The sequence below is a fragment of the Budorcas taxicolor genome, chromosome 15, assembly GCF_023091745.1.
Source record: "Budorcas taxicolor isolate Tak-1 chromosome 15, Takin1.1, whole genome shotgun sequence".
Taxonomy (NCBI): Eukaryota; Metazoa; Chordata; class Mammalia; order Artiodactyla; family Bovidae; genus Budorcas; species Budorcas taxicolor.
In genome coordinates this window covers 73,860,951-73,883,686 of record NC_068924.1, presented here as the reverse complement: position 1 = coordinate 73,883,686, position 22,736 = coordinate 73,860,951, and the positions used below count along the sequence as shown (strand labels likewise).

General features: G+C 53.9%; 1 protein-coding gene across 1 annotated transcript in view; it reads right to left on the bottom strand.

Annotated features, from left to right (window-relative positions):
• Positions 1–1,375: 1,375 nt before the first annotated feature.
• CRY2 (cryptochrome circadian regulator 2) overlaps positions 1,376–22,736 on the bottom strand; it is a 34,919-nt gene continuing 13,558 nt past the window's right edge. Inside the window, exons 4-12 of the mRNA XM_052652182.1 lie at positions 21,868–22,052; positions 20,818–20,906; positions 15,688–15,828; positions 14,093–14,404; positions 13,739–13,890; positions 13,420–13,622; positions 13,040–13,132; positions 11,799–11,940; positions 1,376–3,472 (exon numbers count right to left, since the gene is read on the bottom strand). Coding sequence (XP_052508142.1) covers positions 11,801–11,940; positions 13,040–13,132; positions 13,420–13,622; positions 13,739–13,890; positions 14,093–14,404; positions 15,688–15,828; positions 20,818–20,906; positions 21,868–22,052 — 1,315 coding nt within the window. The 3' untranslated portion in view covers positions 1,376–3,472; positions 11,799–11,800. The remainder of the gene's footprint in view (positions 3,473–11,798; positions 11,941–13,039; positions 13,133–13,419; positions 13,623–13,738; positions 13,891–14,092; positions 14,405–15,687; positions 15,829–20,817; positions 20,907–21,867; positions 22,053–22,736) is intronic.

Sequence of the window (22,736 nt, the reverse complement as noted above, 5' to 3'; positions counted from 1 at the left end):
GCTCCCTCCAGTGCCTCTGCCCTGCAACTCCGGGTCATGGTTCCTCCTGGACTTCTCTCCCCTAAGAGGATTAAGCCTGTGTGTTCTCTCACAGCACATGGACTTCTGGGCACTCAGGCTGCTGGGCACAGCGAGGTCCCCAGCTCTGGTGGGTCATAGAGCCTCTGCCAAATCTCACTGGCTTGTATGGCTAGTTGAGAGAGCCGCAGGGGTCCTGTCCTTCTGAAAAGGCACTGTTTCACAGCTGTGGAAGCCTATGTGCAAATCTAGACTGCCCACTGGTTGCGCCTACAGCGTAGTGCCCAGAAAGGAGCAGTGGGCACCTGCCCTGCAGCCGACAAGCCCTGAGCTCCAGTTCTGAGGTTAATACCTAGAGCTGAAGGCCTTTGCTACCTCTCTTCTCCGTGTTGCTGGGCCCAGAGGGGACACATAATCTTTCCTGTCTTGGTTCAGCCTCCTTTCACTAGGACCAAAAGGTAACCGCTTGCTGCTATGGTGCTGACTTTTCCTCCCAGGAAAGCAGTTTTGCCACAGTGGCTGATAATTCTTCCTTAGTGTCTGTGCTTCTCTACTAGGGAGCACCCTTAGGTCAGGAACGTGTGTGCATGTAGGACAACTCCACCTTCCAGAATCTTTGGCTCAAGAGCAAAGGTATATTAGCTCCCAAGGGCAAAGCAGAGCCATATTAGAGGGAAGGCAGGAGAAGGCGGAAGAGGGGAGGCCAGGCCCAAGTCTCGGTCATCAAGAGCTTCAAAGCAGAGCTGAGAACCAGACAAGTCCCAGGGTCAGGTTCTTCCTTTTTCCCTTTCTCACTCTGTGCGAGGCAGCTTGTGATATCGTTGGCCTGGCCTGAACCCCTTCTCATAGGAACTTGGGATGAAGGTTAATAAAGCTCTCATGTTCAGTGGTCCAAAACTGGAAACCCTCACACAGTAGAGAAAGGGCCACTCTGGCCAGATGGTACCAAAGTCAGCATCCAGACTCTGGGCTTGGCTCTCCTCTGCACCAAGCAGCTGCAGCTTACATGCCCCAGTTAAGAATGGATTGAGGGCCAGGAGGGGGCCCTGCCATCGACTGATCCCCAGATTGGGGGTGTTGAAGTGGGCTGAGAGGCTGGGTCACTGCAGGAACCTCATCCCAGGCCTGCCATGCTCCACACCATTCTGGCTGACCTCCAACTCTGACCAAGCTCTGGTGTCGAGACCACTAATTGCTCTAGCTGCTCAACTAGGGACCTCCCTGGTCCTCCATCTCCCACCCACTCTTCCCTGCTACCTCCAAGGTGGGTGAGAGACTCCTGGTTCACTCAGATTAAGCCCTACTGCCGCCCAGTACCCAGACCTCCCACAAAATTGACATTACAACTTTGCTCAGATAGGATCAGACATTTATGGGACACATGGATATTCACAAACTGTAGGAGAAACACATCTTCCTAGCAATACAAAATCTCTGTATAAAGTGCATTTGGCCTGCGACCATCCCTCCCAACACTGGCCCTTGAGTCAGGATTTGGGGTAGTGCTCTGCAGGAGCCCCCAGGGACACCTGGGCCAGGAGAGGGGAGACATGAATCCATCACAGAGCTCCAGGCCACTGGATAGCCCCTCTCCTCATTTCCAGTCCACTGGGAAAGGGCCAGCATGCCAGGGATGGTAGGAAGTAGGGGGCGGTGGTCCTGCCAACATGTACCTTAGGGAAGAGACCCATCATCAAAAAGGCAGGCAAAGGGAACCATCCTGCCACCTGAGGTGCTGTCAGACAAACACCGACTCTGGCCCTAAGCCCTCTGGCCATCCCAGTTTCATCGGTCAGTCCTTCCAGGCTTGCTCTCCCCTCCTTCCGGTGGCGGCCCCCGATGCTCTTTCCTCCTGGCTGAGGCTAAGACAGCAGTGAAGCCCCCAACCCAACACTGCAGAAAAAGCTGTTTCCCCCATGCAATACGGGACATTTCTTGTGAGTTGACACAGATACAATGGTTGGACTCCAAAGGCAGCTCTCCAGCTGAGGAAGCCTGAGGACATCTCAGGGAGAAGCCTGTCAGTGTGCTGGACAGACGCGGGAGACAGGGGCCTGACCCAGGGTTCGGGTCCTAGGACAGAGAAGAGTGGAGGGCATGGCTGGGACAAGGTCACAGGGGAGGTAGAGAGGAGAAGGCCCAGGGCCAGCTTAATGTGACACGTGAGGACAAAAGTCCCACGAGGGGTTGGTCTCTCAGCCACACACACACACCTGCACACACTCCTGTGCGCACACACGCTGTGGCTCAAGTCTGGGCCGTGGGTGGGAGGAAGACGCGCTCCAGCTGGCCACATAGTCCTCCTTTCCGCGGGGTCCTCCTCAGCACAGACCTCCAGCAGCGGGAGGGTTGAGGTGGGAGCACCGGCCGCCCCTGGATGGCAAGCCCTTGGCTTCTCTGGGTCAAACGCCCCACCTGCTGCTTCCAGAAGGGTTGGTGCGCTGGGTGGGACCTCAGCTGGGGCCCTTCCCAACCGTCCCTGGCCGTGCACCTGCCTGGGCCCTTGACGTCCAGCTACCGGGAGGGCTGATGTGGCAGCTCGGTGCTGACCAGCCCCGGGCAGATGGCAATGGCTTCCCTGGCTGCCGTCAGCTGACCTCGGGGGCAGGACTGAGGTGCCATGGAGTGTGGCCAGGGGAGCCAGGGGGCCCTCCACCACCAGGGACCTGGCCTCCTCCTGCTGGAGGCTCTGGGTCTCCAGTCTGCTCTGATGGTGAAGGAGTGGTGAGAGCAAGGGTTAACTCCTAGCCTCAGGTTTTCAGCCCCGGAGAGTGAGAGGCTCCTCTCTCCTACTGTCAGACTGCACACCCCGCACTCAGGTCAGGCCCCTGGTGCACTTCTGTACGAAGCAGAAAGGCTGCAGATCTGTCCACAGCTCAGCCCCAGCTCCCCTAGGAAGACTTTGGGGAGTCCACTGGCAGGGAATTTTAAAAAGCAGCAGCCAGGCCAGGTGACTGTCTGGACAGCAACTGTCCCCTCCAGCCTGCCTGGCCCCCGGGGTCATAAAGCAGGAACTCAGGAGAATCCCACACTCTGCACAAGAGCCAGAAATGCTTCCCTCTGCTCCTCAGTCTGATGTGGAGGGAGGAGGGGGAGGGGGAGCAGGTGTCAGAATCCCACCTAAGGTCTGACCACCCTTCTAGGCATACGAGGCAGCGGGCCCCCAGGGATAGGTATGGGGTGACCGCCACCGCCGTGACCTCTAGTCCAGGGTCCGGAGGCTGAGGTGAAGCTGCTACCCGCCCTCCTCTGGCCCAGACAGCTTTCAGAGACACATGAGTGTACACAGACGCATGCACACGCTAACAGGCAGCCCTCCTTCCTCTGCACGCGCACACACGCACACACGCTCGCTCTGTCTCTGCAGGTGATCAGCGGCTCTGCAGGTTGCACTTCGCTGCCACAGTGGCGGCTCGGGCAGCCAGGCTTTGCTCACGGAGCCACGGCACTGCAGCTGCAAGAGAGACGGGGCGAAAAGGAGTGTTCAGGAGACTCCCCGTTGCCCGGGACACAGCTCCTCTGGCTGCTTCTCTGGGGAACCAGGGAGAGCCCAGAGCGAAGTGGGGCCGTGGCACCTGGGGACAAGGTGGCTGCTGGGATGCCAGCGGGTGCCTGGACGCTGGCCCTCTCCCTCTGAGGTGCTGACATGGACCAGCTCTCGCCGGTGGACTCTCTGGGCCTCCTCCCCACCGAGGCCTGAGGATGGCAGAGGAGGGGGTCACTACCTGAGGCCTTGGTTGACACTTACTCAGATACGACAAGGGCAGTTTCTGTATCAAGGCACAAGGGCTGCTGCCAGAGATGGGAGAATCAGGAAAAAAAAAAAAAGGCTGGAAGAGAAGCCAGCCAGGACCAGTAATTCTGAAGATGAAGGCAATGACTGAGTTTGGAATCAGCGGCTGAGCGAACTTCCACATAGAGATAAAAGAAAGCTGGCGCTGTGCTAGAAGACTGAGGGGGCGGGGGAGAGGAGACACAAGGATGAGTCATCTTAAAGATTCGTAACATCCTGGATCTAGGGCAGAGGGCAGAGATGGCCTCATGCTGGATAACAGGACAGGGCAAGCCCATCACAATGCTGGGTTGCCCGTTTCAAGACGTCCAGGGTGCCTGAGAGTGCAGAGACACGCGGGCCTCTGTTCAAAGACTGTACCTCTTAAACGATGATCAGGTGGATGACGAGACGGCCTACTGAGCCTACAACAGGTCAGGCACTATACACATGGGTTAGATTCACATACAGATTTGTATACTGAAGCCCTGATCCCCTCAGAATGGGACTGTCTTTGGAAAGAGGGTCTTTAAAGAAGTGATTAAGTTGAAATTAGGCGCATATCGTGGGCCCTGATCCCAGATGACTGGTGTCCTTCTATGAAAAGATCAGGGTGCAGACACACACAGAGGCCAGAGCCTGTGAAGACAAGGCGGACGACAGCGGTCCTCAGGCCAAGCGGAGAGGCCTCAGAAGAGGCCAGCTGCCGCCAGCTTGACCTCAGACTTCCAGCCCCAGAGCTGTGAGCGGATGCATTTCTGTCATTAGAGTCACCCGGTCTGTGGTACCTTGCGCGAATCCAAGCGAACTAATGCAGCTTGCGACCCCATTAACTCTGAAGACACAGCCTCCGTTTTCACAGATGAGAAAACTGAAGCCAGAGGGCTACGTAAGCTGCCCAAGACGACAGCATTCAGGAGGGACAGAGCCAAGCCAGGAAACCTAGGTCTGTCTGCTTCCACAATCTACGTTTTTGCCACTAAGTAATCTCTACATTATAGGATCTCCCATTTAAGACTTTCAGAGGATATAACAAGAAATTCAACATGGTGGCATGAAGATTAACATTCAAACAACATCAATGGAAGTTTAGATATTAACAGAAAAGGAAAAAATGCTCTCAAGAGTTGAAGACAATGGAGTCAGGGGTTCAAAATCAGTCTTCTGACACATGCAGCCCTTTTCAGACAAATGTTAAATCCAAAGAAGATTTTAACTGGACAATGATAATTTCTCTGGAAGCTGGGAAAAATAAAAAACAAATGTACGAGTGGATACCTGTATGGGCCAATACTGAATACCTCTTTAAAATATTTTCAACAATTTTCTCTTTAAGCTTGTACTACAATGACCTAGCCATATTTTTTCACTACAAGTAAATTATTTGTTACTAAAGTGTATATATGTTTATTGAAACATGCTAATTGACTCTTCTGAAACTGATAACTTCAGGACTGGAAAGTAAACAGGTGCTCCTACCCACTACCTCCATTTCTGGTGTTTTCTCCACCTTCAGGGACGAGGGACGATTAAGGGTGCTTGAGGATTCCTTAGAACACGGGCTCTTACTCCGGGGTTCCTGATCCTTAAGGGGTCCAAGGATAGGCCTTAAGGGCCAGTCCACAGAGACCATGACATTCTGTGTACATTTCGCTGTGTGTGGGAATAGGTGTAATTTTCCAGGGAGAGGCTTCATCCTTCATCAGACTCTTCAAAGCATGAGTAACCCAAAGAGGAGTTAAGAACTGATGCCTCAGCTTAGAAGATGAGGAGATGAGGTGTAGTTGGGCAGATATAATACTAAAAATTCATCGAGACCTATGCTCACCTGGACATGGTTTAGCCATGGGGCAAGACCCGTGAAGGGAGGTGGCAATGACCTGGCCTCAGGTGAGCCCCAGTGACCCACGACCCTCTGGGATGGCTTCAAAAGCCCACACAGAAAACCAAGGTTTGGAAGAACCAGCTCATCCTTGCCTACAAAGCTAGTCAAAGGGCGGGTCAACTGCTTACTCAAGCTGCTCGGTCAGCAGACAGTTAGATGGCCTCTGCGCTCTTACTCTCAAGCTAGGGCATACGCCCGCAGAAAAAGGCGCTCGGGGAAATCAAACGAGGCCGTACAGGAAAACGACAGCATCACTGAAACAAAGAGAAGTGCAGCTAGGGGAGAGGCGCCAGGGGAGGAATCAACTCAAACACGCACTGAAGACAAAGTCAGTCTCACAACGGTTCCACTCTCTCAACCCGTCAGAAGTGGCGGAACACAGACTAAGTTAATGACCTTCCCTCAGCGTGCCAATGTCCGTCAGGACGGCCCCTGTGTCCCTGGGCCCTCACATCGCTTCTTCCCCACTGGACGCTCATCTGCAAGACCGCCACACCCCGGCTCCCAGCCCGGGAGGGGCGTGTGTGGCCACTGTGCACACCTGAGCCTCGTCAGCAGACGAGGCCGCTACAGCTCAGGGTCTGGAAGAAACGTGGCTTGGAGCTGGACCAGGCCTCAGGGGCCACCCTCCCCACCACAGGGGCTGAGGTGCAGGGCCCGAGCCTGAGAGGGGCAGAAGGCTGGCTCCCAGCCCCCACATCAGGAGCGGGGAAGGGCAGAGGTGCGGCTAGGCCTGGACGGGTTTACAGCTGGTCTCTCGGCTCAGCCTCTTGCTCCACTTTAGCTACTCGCCTGCCCTTCCTGCTGGACCACAGCAAAGGGGAGGAGTATCTGTCAGTCAACAGCTACTGAGTAAGTGCCAGGGAAAGCACGAAGGGATGTCAAGTCCCAACAAATTCTTGTTTCAGGAACTGAGTCAGAGAGGCAAGAGAAACCTGTGTGAAGGCTCCCAGGACGGGTTTCTGACCACCACACAGCCTCCGTTTCCCCGGGCAGCGTTTTACGGATTGCCCAGTGCCCCTCACACACGGTCTCACGTAAGGATGGAAATACATGCGACAGACATCAGAAGGACAATGGAGCGATTCCAGAAGTCAGGCTCCCCTCGGTGGAAGTGAGGTTGTTAGCCGCTCAGTCGTGTCTGAGTCTTCTGGACCTGGCAGACCGTAGCCTGCCAGGCTCCTCTACCTGTGGGACTCTCCAGGCAGGAACACTGGAGTGGGGAGCTGCGCCCTCCTCAGGGGAGCCCCACGGCTAACCGAGCCTGCGTGAACTTCGGGCGGAGGAGGGGGAGAGGTGGTCCTTGCCATGAACCTTCCGTGTTCAACGGGCTTCTCTCAACAGATCGGTATGCACCAGCAGCAGGGCGAATGGATCCTGCGCACTGCTGAAGCAGCTGGACCGGTACAAAGTCCGCACACAATCGGAGGCTGATGGAATCCCGAGTGGTCAGCAGCTTTGGGGATTACGCAGTAGCGGCTGAAATGAAAGCTATTTGAGGCTGGCTTTTCAGTTTTGTGAACATCGTACAGTAACCAAGTGCAGAACAGATACTGATGTGGGTCTGAGGTAAGCGTGGAACCAACTGATATCAGGATATGTTTTCCCACAAGATCAGTTTAAATCATTGTCTGGCCCAGGCCTGAGGCATCAGAAACAACAGAATAACAAACTAGAGAGGCTGGAGCTAAACGCGGCCTGAAGGGTCCGTGATGGAGCCTTCCGGCTGGTAGATTGTGCTTATTCACGCCTGACAGCTATAGCATCTCGGAAAGGTTATGAATCCGGTCCTGAGTCACTAAGCTCCACTGACAGAGAGGAGAAGGGGCAAAGGCAGTGAAGACTATCGGCTCAGGCCCCGGGGCCGCTGCTGTGCGGCCCATCCAGCCCAGGCTGCTGGCTCTGACTGCGGGGATGACAGAGGCAAAGACTCCCTGAGAAGCACGTGCAAGGCGGCGGCGTGATTTCATCTGTGGTGCATTTTACTCAGAGGCTTTTCACACATGGTTTCTCCTTCTCTTTCCCCAATGCGTGTGCTTGGTGGGTAGGGCAGGTGACGAGATGCTGTTATCACTGGTTCACTGGTGATGACGCTCAGCACATGGTGAAGCACAAGCGCCACTGAGAAATTCTTTTCCTCCAGGGTCTCCAAAGAACACGCGTATCTGTCCTGTCCTCCGACCTCCGGGCCCCACTTCCAGTCGACTGGCCACGATGAAGGGCTGACCCTTGAGAATCAGTCCTCCCGATCCCGACAGGCTGATGGACACCCTTGGACTACACGTGAGGAGAGGCGCTGGCCTCTGCACCCTTGCAGTGGCCTCTTGGGATCACTGCCATGGCCTCTCGACTGGCTCTCTCCCCACACCGCTTCCTCTCGCGTCCCAGCCCAATGCCTGGTTAATCTTCAAAAAAGGCCAGTTTGATCATCCACTCTGTTTCAAAATGCACCTTTGTTCCCAGAGTACACACCAAGGACTCTGTCTGCCTGACATTTAAGACCCTCCACGACTGGACCCAAGTGTAACCTTATGTTCTTATAAAAAATAGTAATAACAATATCTGTAATAATAATAGCTATCATTTTCTTTAGGAACTTCTAAGGCTAAGCGGGGCTTCCCAGGTGGCACTAGTGGTAAAGACCCTGCCTTCCAGTGCAGGCGATGTAAGACACGGAGGTTGGATGAGTGGGGAAGATCCCCCGGAGGAGGAAATGGCAACCCACTCCGGTATTCTTGCCTGGAGAATTCCAAGGACATAGGAGTCTGGTGGGCTACAGTCCATAAGGTTGCAAAGAGTCAGACACGACTGAAGCGACTTATCACACAAGGCTAAGTACCCTGTGTATCACACAGACAGTGTTAGTTACTGACAGCACCCACACTCTGCAGCTAATAGAACCTGGATTTTGTCTGGCGGCTTGTGGATGTGGCTCAGACAATAGATCAGGAATGGTCTAAGTCAGTGATTCTCAGAGTGTGGTCCCGGAACAGCAGCATCATCAACTGCTGGGAACGTGTTAGAAATGCAAATTCTCAGGCCCCAGCCCAGGCTTGTTGGGGGCGGGGCCCAGCCATCTGTGGCTTAACAAATCCTCCAGGGGCTTCTGTTGCTCACTCAGGTTGGAGATCAACGGTCTAAATAATCTGGACCCTATTTTCCAGCTTGGGGGTGGCTTTATGAGGCAGTTCTGGCTCGTGATGCCAATGTGAAAAGCTGGGGAAGAAGAGGTGTCCTGGTAAAGGTTTTATTTTCTTGATGAAAAGGAAGAGAGGCACCCCCCTGATGACCTGGCACAGTATAAAACTGCAAAAAACTTCACTGTGCCCCAAACCCACACTTTACTTTCTTTTACTCAACTTTATTTTTCCTTCGTACCACTTAGGGCTTCTTGACACAACATGTATCTATCTGTTTACTGTCTGTCTCCTCTCACAGAGATGCACCCAAGGGCGGGCAGGACTCTGTCAGTCATGTTCACAACCATATCCAGTGCCTACAACGGTGTCTGGAAAAGTGTGATCACTTGATATATGTTTATTGAATGAGTAAGTACAGCTGTCTCCGCGATTCCTTCTCTTTTTTGCTTTGAGCAAGGAATTGATGGCTGAAGCTGTGGCAGCCACCTTAAGGCCAAGAAATAAGAGAATCTCAGAAAAATTGGCTCTGACATTGTTGAGCCATCAGACTCAAACCAGCAACACTGTGCTCTGGGCCTTTTGTTCCTTCAGTTCAGTTCAGTTCAGTCACTCAGTCGTGTCCGACTCTTTGCGACCCCATGAATTGCAGCACACCAGGCCTCCCTGTCCATCACCAACTCCCAGAGTTCACTCAGACTCATGTCCATCGAGTCAGTGATGCCATCCAGCCATCTCATCCTTTGTCGTTCCCTTCTCCTCCTGCCCCCAATCCCTCCCAGCATCAGAGTCTTTTCCAATGAGTCAACTCTTCACATGAAGTGGCCAAAGTACTGGAGTTTCAGCTTTAGCATCATTCCCTCCAAAGAAATCCCAGGGCTGATCTCTTTCAGAATGGACTGGTTGGATCTCCGTGCAGTCCAAGGGACTCTCAAGAGTCTTCTCCAACAACACAGTTCAAACGCATGAATTCTTCGGCGCTCAGCCTTCTTCACAGTCCAACTCTCACATCCATACATGACTACTGGAAAAACAATAGCCTGGACTAGATGGACCTTAGTTGGCAAAGTAATGTCTCTGCTTTTGAATATGCTATCTAGGTTGGTCATAACTTTTCTTCCAAGGAGTAAGCGTCTTTTAATTTCATGGCTGCAGTCACCATCTGCAGTGATTTTGGAGCCCCCAAAAATAAAGTCTGACCGTTTCCACTGTTTCCCCATCTATTTCCCATGAAGTGATGGGACTGGATGCCATGATCTTCGTTTTCTGAATGTTGAGCTTTAAGCCAACTTTTTCACTCTCCACTTTCACTTTCATCAAGAGGCTTTTTAGTTCCTCTTCACTCTCTGCCATAAGGGTGGTGTCATCTGCATATCTGAGGTGATTGATACTTTGTTCCTTAAGAAAACTAAATTCCTCTTTTGTTTTCATCATAGTAGCCATGTTTTTTATCCTAGCAGCCCCATTTATTACTAACATATATTTAATCATTTAATCTTTGTAACAAGAACCTAATTTTTGACGAGGAAACCAAGTCTCAGAGAGCTTAAGTAATTTGCCCAGGATCATGTAATCATTAGGCCCCCCTTGCTGCCTACATTCAATTCACCGTCCAGGTCCGCTAAGGTAAACTTCTGTGCTGTACTCCTGGATCGCTCTAGCCCACCACATCTGTCTAATGCTAAGCTGGTAGAGTCTGAATCATCTGTCCAGGAATTATAGATCATTTGTCTTATTTCTCTAAGCAGACTATTACATCCTTATGGATGGGCATCGTATCATGTTTTATATGTCTTAAGCTCCCTTTCCTCACACATTTGCTGGCAACAGTTTCAGGCTCAAGTGGATGCCATTACCTTCCTGAGCAACCATAACCCAGACGATTAACCTCTCTGTTCTTTGATCTTCTCACCTGAAAGTCAGAGTATCAGCTTGGCAAGTTCCAGATTTGTAAGATAGAATGAAATTTGCTTAGTATCACAGACTTAAGAGAGAACTAAGAGGTAATATCTAAGGTTGCCAGTACTCTCAGGGCGAGATAACACAAATCTGTCCACCTGTGACGTCTGTGACAAAGTGCCTAGTCGGGTAAAGGGCATCAAACATCTGCTGTGTCACTGACACGTGAGTCTAGACCAGATGGCCCCGCCTGGCCTTGAAGTGCAAGAGCTTAGAAAAAAACGAACTGGCTTCACGGAGAAAATTCCCCTCCCATCTAATCTTGCGGACATGGCACATAAGGAATAGCCCAAGATGATGACCCAGAGTGGATAGTAATTTATGTCTTCCCCAGAAAGGCATAAAAGGCCCTTCTTACTCTGGGGAAGGAAGAGCCAGGTTTTTGTTTTTGAAGACATTCGGGGGCTTCCAAGGAAGATGAGCACTGACAGGGAAGTGCAGAGCTGAAGCCAGGAGAAAAGACGTGAATGGAGGCGTGGCTCTAAGAGGCACAGATGACTGATGGGAGCCTGGGTCTTCCGGTTGGTGATGGGGCTGGGCTGAGTGAGCCTCCAAGCACCCCAAGCCTACATTCTGGAAGTGTGTGCTGCCCTCTGCTGGCCAGCCTCAAGCGCACAGCCCGTCGGGGCAACTGGCAGAGGGGCCTGGAGCACCCCCAGCCCTGCCCTGGGACGACTTCCCCCTCAGCTTCACACCCAGGTCTCTGCTTTCTTTTTCTGGATATGGCTCACTTTGATAGGTAGAAAGAGTCTTTTTTCCCCTTTCCCATAGCTAGCAAAGAAGGAACAAGGCTTTACCTGTAAATTCTCTTTTTAGTATTAGAAAGTGTAAAAGTCAGAATAGTAGAATTTGAGCTGAAATCCTAAAAAAAAATCATGCAGTCCTCACCAGGCTTTAATCCCATTTGCTGGGTTTTAAGCTTCACCTGGCAGGGCAGTAGTTTCCCAAACTCACCCCCAGCCCTCCCCGCCTCACCCCACGAGACTCTCCCCCCCTTACCCACGCCTCCCTGCCCGGCCTCACTCACTCTCAGACGCCCCTGCTCGGCAGTTCTGAGGGGAGCGACTCCGCCACCCTGGCCCGTTTGCTGAGCTCTCCACCAGGCGGCTCCTCCGCTGCTTCCAGCTTGCGCTTGGGAGATGCTGGGCCCCCGGGCAGTGGTCTCGGGCCTGTAGGGAAGCAGGTCAGTGTCACACAGACACATGTGTTCAGCCCACATGACCCTCAGCTGCACAGAGGTTGCTCTTTAGGGGGCAGGGAGACTGTTCCTCAGTCCAGCCCCTCTCCTTTCAGCAGTGACCGCCTGGAAAGATCCGAGGAGAGCATGACCAGGCCTGCAGGCACGTGTGCCAGCTCTGGGGGCCCAAGTGCCAAGGGTTCCAGGCCGGAGATGGATGGGCCTGGCGGCTCTCCTTGCTTGGGGACTGAGGCCTTCCCTCGGCAACCGGCCTCCCGAAGCTGGGATGAGCACACTCTCCCCTGTGGAGCCCACCTGGCCAGGCAAAGTATAAAAAGCTCTGTAGTTCTCTACAGTCTGAACTTGCCAGTCTTTGTCCCAGAGCCGAAGGGCAGAGGTTAAGAAGGGGGCAAGTCTGCCTACCCCTCACTCCTGCCACCTCCTGCCTGGATGACTCGTCGCCCCTAAGCACCCGCAATCCTCGGGGGCTCCTGCCCACGCTGTGCTCTCCACATACACACAGCAGGTAGAGTGAGCTCTTTAAAACATAAAGAGGTCAGGCCTCTGCCCTGCTGACCCCGTCAGCGCCTTCTCCCTGCACACATGAGGGAACGCTAACCCTCCTGTGGACGCGGAGTCTACACGGTGCTGCTCTGGCTATCCATCCTTGTCTTGCTCCCGCTCGTCGCTCAGGACACGCCAGCCCCACTGGCCTCCCTCTCGTTCCTGGGACGGGCAGCTCGCTTCCTTCTCTGAGTCTTTTCTTGCTGCCCCCTTTGCCTGGGATGCTCTTCCCCTCTTACGGGAAGGCTGGCTCTGCTCACCACATGGGGCCCTGCTGCTCCACCTAAAGTCACCCCCCTCCCCAGCGCTCTCTTAGCAGGTCATTCGGCTTGACTTTCCTGCAAAGCACTTGGTATCTGAGATGATCCTGCATGGTTCCTTTACCATCTGTGTCCCCGGGGGGAGTTCAAGCTCCACCGGGGCGTAAGCGTTCTGGTCTCCGTCCTCAGCTCCCTGTGACTGAAGCGGAGGTAGCTTTGCAGTGCCCCTGGGATGGGCACAGGCCCCCGGAGGCCAGCTGTACTCACCCACACTGCTTGAGCTCCCTGCCTGGCTCGAGCTGGGCTCTGCCACTGGGGTGCTGAGGTCTTCCACACAGGAAGGGACAGATGCCAGCAGACCTGGGAAAGGGGCAGGGGAGTAATCGGAATGCAAACTCACAGGACTGAAGGGGCAGGTGAGGACAAGACGGGGCGGGTGCTAGGTTCTGTCTCTCCCCACTGGCTGCAACTAATTCAGCCCAGCCTGAGCGGCCTGTGCCCAGGAAGTCAAGTCAACAGCCTGGAAGGCAGCGCTCGGCAGTGTTCCTCTGCAAACATCTGGGAATCCCCATTCCCACCCCAGGAGCCCGGAGGTGCTGCCCCTGTCCGGGGATGAGGGGATGTGGGGGCGGGGGGTGGCTCCTTACAGAGTCCCCGGTAGCGGGAGAGCTGCTGGTAAACTTGCTTCATCCGCTCGATGTTGAGCCGGCTGGCCTCGGCGTGGTTGACGATGGGCCGGGGGTAGTCCACGCCAATGATGCACTTGGCTGCCTTCTGAATGGACTCTGGGGCGTTCCAGGGCTCATAGATGTACCGGGAGGGGAACCCTTTCAGTTTGGGCAGGTATCGTCTGAAACGCACCCACCGGACGACCTGTCAGCACGCCGGGAGCCTCCTCCAAAGGCCAAGTGCTTCTCATCCGAGGAGGAGGCTGCAGCGGTCAGACAGCCTGCTCTGCACCCTCACCTGATGTAGTCCCCACTGGGGTCCGTGCGGCGGCCAAAGCCCACCGGGCAGTAGCAGTGGAAGAACTGCTGGAAGAAAGCGCTGCAGGACAGCCACATCCAGCTGCCGGCGTTCACGCTGAAGTCCGCGTCCAGGAGCAGCTCATCGAACACCTAGACGCAGGCAGGAGAAACCAGGAGCCTCCAGGGGGGCCTCGACCATGGTTCTCCCCCAGTCACCACATGCCCCCAGAGAAGGGTGTCAAAGCCTTCTGCTGCGGGCAAGCCAAGAAGGATCTGGAGGGAATTTCCTGGACCCAGGGGCCCCAGCCCACCCCCCCAGCCCCCACGGGGGCGGCCCGCTGAGAGCACTCACCCGGACCCCGCTCTCCCAGCTGACCCAGAGGTCTCCGCGCGTAAGGAAGCAGGCCACAGCATGCCGGGCCAGGTGGTGGATCCAGCCCTCCTGCCTCAGCTGGGCCATGATGGCGTCAATCCAGGGGAAGCCTGTCTTGCCCTCGGCCCACTTGGCCAGGGCCTCAGGGTTGCGATCCCAGGGGATCTGGATGCAGATGGGGTTCCCCTCCATGCGGTCGAACCTGGGGTTGTTGGTGGCCGCCGTGTAAAAGAACTCTCGCCACAGGAGTTGCCCAAACAGGGAGAGTGGGGGCGTGCTGTTCCGCTTCACCTGGGGGCGGGGACAGCACACGGGTACACACGCGGGCCTCACCCCTGGCACCTGCCCCTCGGCCTCCCCACGGAGGACCGGAGCTGCCATCTCCACCCTCGATGCGGGGAGGAGCCATGCCCAGGAGAAACGGCAGAAGGTGCCCCCAGAACCCCGCGTCCTGGCTGTGCCCACTGCTGCTCTGAGCACCAAGAATGGCTGAGGGACGGCAGGCGGCGGCAGGGACGGTGCTGTGGGACTCGGGGCTGGGAACTGAGCTCCCCAGGCTGGTCACGACCCTTGTCCTCAGGGGCCCCTGTGTTAACTCTCCTTTCTAAAATGTCAAAGGGGGTCTTCTCAACAGCACACACACAAAAACGCTCAGTCTAGATTTTGGTTAAATACGTGATACCCGAAGCCTGGATCTGGGGCCATGTGGGAACTAAGACATCAGCCCTCCAAGCAAATGATGCGTGTGCTCATCACATCCGAGCTCTTTTCAGCCCACGGACCGTAGCCCCAGCCTCCTCTGTCCCTGGGACTCTCCAGGCAAGCACACTGGAGTGGGCGGCCATGCCCTCCTCCAGGGGATCTTCCCAATCCAGGCATCGAACTTGTGTCTCCTGCACTGGCAGGCAGATTCTTTACCACTGTGCCACCTGGGAAGCCCCAAGGGAATGATACTTTTCCTAAAATCACAAGATTACCCACCGAGTGGCAAAGCTACCCCAGGCCACAAAATCGGGATACCGGCAACGTAAGGACACATGAAACAACGCAGATGCGAGGACGATCTGATCAATCTCAGGAGCTGGAGGTGTGGCCCTCTCTCTTTGTGGGGGCAGGTACATTACCACAAGGCGCTCTGCCCGTTGCCCCATCCGGCCCTGCATTTGGCCCTCTGGTTACTTCCTCATCACTGACGGGCAAGCACCACGAGACAGTCTGGACACCACCCCGTAGCGGGCCACTGCGCTCCTCACCTCAGGACTGGCTCCAGCCTCACTCGTCCTGCCTCCCGCCCTGAGGGCTCAGCCCTCACCACCCTGCTGCTGGCAGCTCTGCCACCCCGGGCTCTCGCCCTGAGGCCGGCCTGTTCGGCTCCACTTGAGAAGCTGGATGTGGTTTCGAGTGGAGGTTGGTGCTGTGCTTGGCTCCGCCACCTCTCGGATGTGGCCTGCTCCTCACTGTCTCTGGACAGTGCCCACACTTTAGCCAGAGGGAAGGCCTCCCTGCATGCTGACTGGCCGGCCCGGAAGACCCTGGTCCCCTCGGCTGCGCGGGGGCGGGCTGACGGCCCTCACCTTCCTGTACAGGTCCCACAGGCGGTAGTAGAAGAGACGGCAGGAGAGGCACCCAAAGCGCAGGTAGGGGCTGAGGCCCGTGGGGCTGGCCAGCAGGGAGCTGGCGTTCATCCGGGGCCTCTCGTAGCTGGCAACCCAGGCCTGCAGCAGAGAGAGAGGACGGAGGAAGGACAGGCTGGGACGCTGTCGAGGAGCAAGCCTGATGCAGCTGGTGGTTAAGGAACCTGCTGAAGGTCGCAGACCAGAAAGCCAAGGAGCCAGGACCAGAGTCCTGCGCACGTCCCACCCCTTCAGGCTGGCGCGATTTCTGATGGAACCATCACCAGCCAAACAATGGGGCCCAAGTTCTCACCCTGACTCTGTTTAATTTGTGCTATGACTGTAGTAAGTTATTTAGTCCCTCAGCGACTTTTCTATTAAATGAGAAGAAAGTTTCCTACCTGCTGGAGATTAAATAAAATGACAGATCTGGAAGTTTCTGAAAGCACTGAACAGGCCATGACTCTACAGAAGAAAGGAACAGGGCCTTCCACGTTACAGAAGAGGGCAGCTCTCGTTCAGCTCCCGGTCACAGGGGCCCTGAGGCTGCTGCTGCACAGATTCGCCCAGATTCACTTCTGCCCACCGCCCCACAGCACTGAGAAGCCCACTGCTGCGGACCCAGAGTCACGAACTGCGGGGGTCGCTTGTCTTGTTTTTCTCATCAGTTGCTGCCAGCAGGGTACTTAACCTCCACAACTCAGGGACCCCTGCTCTCTCATTTGCGATTAACAATCCCGTGAGGCACCATTTGTCACCTCCTTTTGAAAATGAAGAATAAGGCTAAGAAGGGTTACGTGACTGCTGGGGTTACAGAGATGGTAAGAGATAGGGCTGGAGGGACTGACTCCAGTCTTTTCCACTCCCTCTAACAACTATTTTCTTTCTCAATTCCTAAGGCCCTCTTGTTCTTTGTGAGGACTATTTCACAAACTTATACCCTCTTGAGACCTCCAATTCCATACTTGCCCATCCCTCTTCAGCAGATGACCTTCTTCCCTCATGATAAGGAAATGGAAGCCATCAGGTAGGAAACACCTCAACTTTGAGCCACAACATCTACAGGCTCACCTGCACCCACCGCCTCTGCGGCCCTGCCCAAGGCTAAGGCCTCTGCCCGGCTCTGGAGCCCTCCTCCATCTCTTCTCACACACACTGCACCTCTCCCTCTCTTCTGCGTCCGCTCTAAGAACACTGGGGAAGTGGTCTCGGCTCTTTGCAAACAAAACAAAACGAAAATAGATACTTTCCAGTCACCCTGCAGACTTCCCCCTGCATCCTCCTTCCTCCCTTCACAGCCAGCCTCACTCTATTTCCTCGAACCCAGCTCCACGTGCCCCTTTACCACTCCCACCAGAGCCTCCATGACGTCCACGCCACTGAATCCTGTGGGCACCTTCTGTCCTTTCGTTTCTGGGCCTCCCAGCCACTCACCCTGCTGCCCACGCCCCTGTCTCCATTCCCACCATTCCATTGGCTCCTGGTTGCCTCTCAGCTCTCACCTGGCTGGCTGCTCATGCTTCACCAGCTCCACCGTGCCTCCCAACCCTGAAGTGCTGGCGTCCCAGGGCTCTGTCCTGGGCTCTCTGCTCCACTGTGCTCCAGCTTGGTTCAGCCAGTCCTGTGGATCCTCTAAGGCTGCTTCCTTGTAGACAATCACCACGGCTCTAGCTTGCGCCCCGACTGCGACCTAAGACTCCCAAATCACCCTAGCCAACTCCCTGCCAGAGATATCCACTGGACTGACTTTCAGGCCTCAAGGGGAGCAGGCTCTTTTCTTTAAACTGCCCTTCCACTGGCATGCCTTACCTCAGAAAGCGCACTGTCATCCACCTCGTCGCCTGAGCCAAAAGCATGGCCGTCACCGTTACCTGCCCTCCCTCAGCAGGTCATGTCAGTCCCACTGTCCAAGTATTTCTCCACCCCATCCTTTTCCGTCCATCCCCTGTTGCCATCGACCTGGTTTAGGCTAAGACTATCTATACTGGACAACTGTGACAGCCTCCCACCTGCCTCTCTGCATCAGCTCTTGTGTCCTCTAATCCACTGTCCACACCGGGAGCAGAGTGGTTCTTTAAAATGCCTGTTCCTGAGGGTAACATCTGCACCAGGCTTCCTGGTGTTCTCAGGCTAGAGTTCCAAATCCTAAACAAGGCTCACAAGCACCCTGCAGTCTGCTGAGGGCCCATGTTTCTAGCTTCCTCCCTTGCCACATGCTCTTGCTAGCCTTTGCACACGCAGCTCCCTTTCCTTGGTTAATTTTGACTCTTCCTTCAAGCCTCAGCCTCAAGGCCACCTTCCCGGCAGGTGATCCTCAGGTACTGGTTAAGTACCTCTAACAGACCCAAGGTATATTTGCCTGCTCACATCCTTGCCCACCATTCTTTGAAAATCTTTTTAAGTGAAACATAGATACAAAAGCACACTGATGGGTGGCTTAATGGATTATTCTAAGGAAAATGCCTCTGCAACCACCACCAAAGTTCAAGAATCAGCATCTTGCCGGCCACCCCAGAAGCCCACCTACGTGCTCCACCAGTCAGGTCCCTTCCCTGCTCCATCAATAACCACCGGCCCAACTCTGTCAATAATCAGGTCCCAGCATTTTAAAATGTTAACATTCTTCTGTTTTTTCAAAGCACATTTGGAAGGGAGGGCTTTACCTTTTCAGTTATTCCTTGCATTTTTAAAGTGTTTTCTATTCTTTTTTTCATCCAAATGTACATCCATAGGCACATTTTGCTTAGTCTTGGTCATGTAAAAAGAGTTCAACGTGTTATTTATTTTATTCTATGCATTTCTTGCCATTTCCTTCTTTTCCTTTTAGATTTCTTGTAAAAGAACTCAAGATCTTTGACTTGCACTAGTTCCCACAATCTGGATTTCCCTGTGTTCTTACGGGTGCAGTTCAACACGTTCCTCTGGCCTGTGTGCCGCTTGCAAACTGGTGGCTGGTACCAGAGACTGGCGTGGACTCAGGTTTCCTGTCTTTGGCGAGACTACAGGGGAACCATGCCTGACAGTCACTATCCTTGGTGTTAGCATTCATTAGTGAATCACCAGGGGCTGCAAGATTCCTCTGTTCCTTTTTCATTTAATAACTGGGACACTTTTGTGGAGAGATGCTTGCCCTCAGCTACTACTGGGTAGCCCACTGGTAAAGATCATATTGTTTGGCCCCCTCTTTCTGGTAACAGCACTTAATGTTCTTGTGGTGACCCACCCCTTCCCTAATCTCAGTTCAACTGGGTAAAGTAGAGCTAAGCCCACCTTGGACTCTGGGAGTGGGCTCACCCCCAGATTCAAGTCTGAACAGGGAAGGGGGCACCCCCTTCCCTGGCCTTAGTCACAGTCAGGGACAGTAACATGACCCAAGCCAGACCAACGAAAACACTTCTTGGGACTTTTTCTGAAGCTTTTGGAAACTTTCTCAGGTAGTACTAAGCACACTGAAAATAAGCCTCTGGTGACGAGCCTTGCCACCACTCAAGGAAAGCCTGCCTGAGAATGAAACAATACACAGGAAGGCAGTATTGAGATGGAGAATGCATTCCAAGTAGCGTTAGTTCGACACCTGGGTCCAGCTATGCCTGAAGGCTACATCCTGGGACTCTTGGGTATATGAGTTAAGAAAAATTCCTTTTTCAAAAGCCATCTTGCAAACAAGAACTGATCAATATAGTCAGTCCTCTTGCTCTTCCACTTTCACAACCCTCTGAACCACTCCTTTCCTCACCCTGAATGGACTTTACTTCCCTGTTTCACGTCTGTCATCTCTATAGACTATGTTTTAAACTCTATGTCTGTCGTGCTGGGCAGGCTTTCTAGTAGCTAGACCGTCCTGACCTAAGAAAATGCTCACTTCAGTTTTGGAGAAGTGAAGTTGAAATAAACCTCCTGAAATGGTTTAAACTCCTGTCCATCAGGCACCTTGTGTTCTCCCAGATATGTAAAATACAGTATTCCCCAAGATCATCTTTGAGTCTAAAGGGCCCTGACATAGGCTCCCCTTTCTGCCCCCTCGGCCCAGCCTTTGTCTCCAGACTGACTACAAGGATGTCTGCATAAAGCTAATGTGGGCAAAGACGGCTGGTTCCCTCACAGATCTTGGACATCAATGTTCCTCCTTTTAAATGGCTGGGGCTTGCTTTCGGCCCTGTCTGATGGTAAGATCCAAATGGGGACCTCAAGGCCGCCGCGCCTTGGGGAGACTAGGCCCGTGACCCGCCTTCACTGCTGGCGAGGTACTTCCTGGGCTGGGGAGCACTCTTCCCAAGTGGGCTGTCTTAGCCTCCTTCCTGCACTGTTATCACCTGGCTGCTGGGCCAAATGCCCACTACCTGAGCAGGAATAGAACACGCCGTGATTCTAGGGACCCAGTCTATAAACCAGCTGCAGGGGGGCAGGAAATAGGAGTGACTGTTCTCGAGAACAGTCTCTGCTCCTCTAGTCCCGGGAGGTGTAGGTGGGAGGGACACTGTGAGGGCCTCCTTGGGGGCCTCAGCCTCTTTCTTACCACTGAGCAATTCCCGCTTCACTGGGGGGTGGGCCATTCGTTCTGCGCTGAGCAAATGGAAATCAGCCTCGGAGGAGACTCAGCCAAAGCGAGCAGGGGTGGGGAACACGGAAACACAAAATAATCTTCTACACTTTACTACCAGATATCCTCTTAGTAAGAGAACATCTGACCTCTTACCCACTGACCTCTTAGGAAGGGGACACACCAATGAAAAAAAAGGCAATCTAGCCCAAGTTTTAGAACCGAGTAGAACAAGGTCTCACTCTGCTACTTAGAAACTGTGTGACCTCAGGCAAGGCTTGGTTTCCTCCCTGGTGAAATGGAGAGCTTAGTATCCACCTTGCAGAGCAGATGGGAAAATGAAACGAAACAGCACAAGCAGGTGCCAGACCCAGAAACGCTCAGCCCCGTGGCCAGCCCACGGGATAAGCACTCACTAATGGCAGCTGCTCTTACTGCTGTTACCAACCAGCTTGAGTTAAGAGGCACTCAGGGACATGAACCTGGCTCCATCCCCCTGGCTGCACGGGGGTGTCAGCATCTGAAGCCCTGTCTCCGCATCGGGGCCGTACCTTCCGTTCCAGGTGCTTATCCAGGCGGGCCAGTGCTTCCGTCTCTCCTCCCCGCCAGACTGCTGGGCCGAGCCCTTCAGTGGGGAATCCTACAGAGGGGTAGCAGGGCCACAGGACTGGGGGTCAGGTCAGTCTGGTGATGGCGCAGCAAGTCCTCACATGCGGCTCTGTTCTCTGAGCTCCGTGCGAGCTGAACTATGGTGTTCTTGGTGCTAAGAGGACTAAAGCCAAGTGAAGTGAAGTCCCTCAGTCGTGTCTAACTCTTTGCGACCCCATGGACTGTAGCCTACCTCCTTCCATGGGATTTTCCAGGCAAGAGTACTGGAGTGGGTTGCCATTTCCTTCTCCAGAGGATCTTCCCAACCTAGGGATCGAACCTGGGTCTCCCGCATTGCAGGCAGACACTTTACCGGTCTGAGCTATCAGGGAAGTCACTGAGATAATCCTTAATGTTTCCTCAGTGATGTTTTCTAAGTCATGCAGGTTTTCTTCCCACTGTGACCTCTTCTCTCCTTTCCCTTGCCTCCCTCATCTCAGCCATGTCTCATCATAGGCAGGTGAGAACAATCTTATATGGCTGGCCCTGGCAGGTTAGCTGGCTACAGCTGTGGTTTTTAGGTGAGAAAGGCTAACTTCATTCAGATCAAAAAAAAATGTGTGATAGGTGGGGAAGGGGAGAGAGGCTGACATAGCCCCTTTCATCAGAAGCAATACCAGTTATGTCGGTATTGAGAAGCCCACTGATGCCAACACCAGGCTATGTCTATATCGTCTGAGAGGTAAAAGTATAAAATTAGTCATGAACTAGAAACAGAAGCTGAACATGTGACTACGAACAGGAAAAAAGACCAGAAGGACTGCTATAAAATGATCAGTGGTAGGTAACTGTGACAGCTATTTCCACTTTCATCTCTCTGTATTTTCTAAAGTGTCCACAATGACATGCATCACTTTGACAAAAAAAAGAAAAAAAAAAGTAAGCTGGTTTAAAAAAAAAAAAAAAAGGTAAAAGGAGGTGACAGTGTGAGGGGCTGGGGCAGGAGTACGCACCCAGCTCCTCCAGGGAGGGCACGCCGTAGGTCTCATCGTGGCTCTCCTGGATCTCGGCCTGGCAGCCCTCCATCTGCTGGCTGGTCACGGAGCCCACGGGCTTCCTGGGCAGCTCCATGCGGCTGATGATGGCCTGAAAGCGCTTGTAGGTAAGGGGCGGCTTCTGCCCATTCAGCTCAATGATCCTGGGAATCCCAAAGACGCCTGCCGTCACTCACGAGGCCCTTCATCTCAGGTCCCTGCCCGCCCAGAAGAGCCCAGACTGCGCAGGCCTGGAGGGTGGCCTTCCTCATCCGCTCTGAGTCCCACCCCTAGGGAGAAAGGAGGGGGCAAGGGAGGCTACATCTCCATGTTACTGAGAGGGAAATGAAGCCCAGACTGCTGGAGCAGATGCCTCGGGTAATGGAGCAAGTCAGGGCCAAAGCTGGGCCTCAATTCCAGGTTCCCTGGTGCCGGTGTGGAGCCGCCTTAAAGACAGAGACTGACCATATCTCTCTTGTCACAGTAAAGTCCCCACTGGCCTTCACGGTCCTTGGCCTGCCTGTCCAAGCCCCAGGGCGCCCTGTGGACTGTCTCTACCCCAGCATAAGCCTCCAGGAAGTTCTTTGATGAGAGCTGCAAACGGGTTCCTTGGTTGGAAATTCATTCTCTCCTTGGGCCCTAGTTACTAGAACGGAGAGGTGGGAACAGCCTGTCCCTCCCTAAATCGGAGGCTCGGGGTTCATAGTCACAACTCAACCTTAAAGGGTTTTTTGCAGTTTACAAAAACACAGCTGCACTCAGATAAGAAGAAAAACTATAGGAGTGTTTAGAGGCGAATTGAGGCTGTTTATGTAAGGATGACCTCGGACGGGCGGGAGCCAGACTCC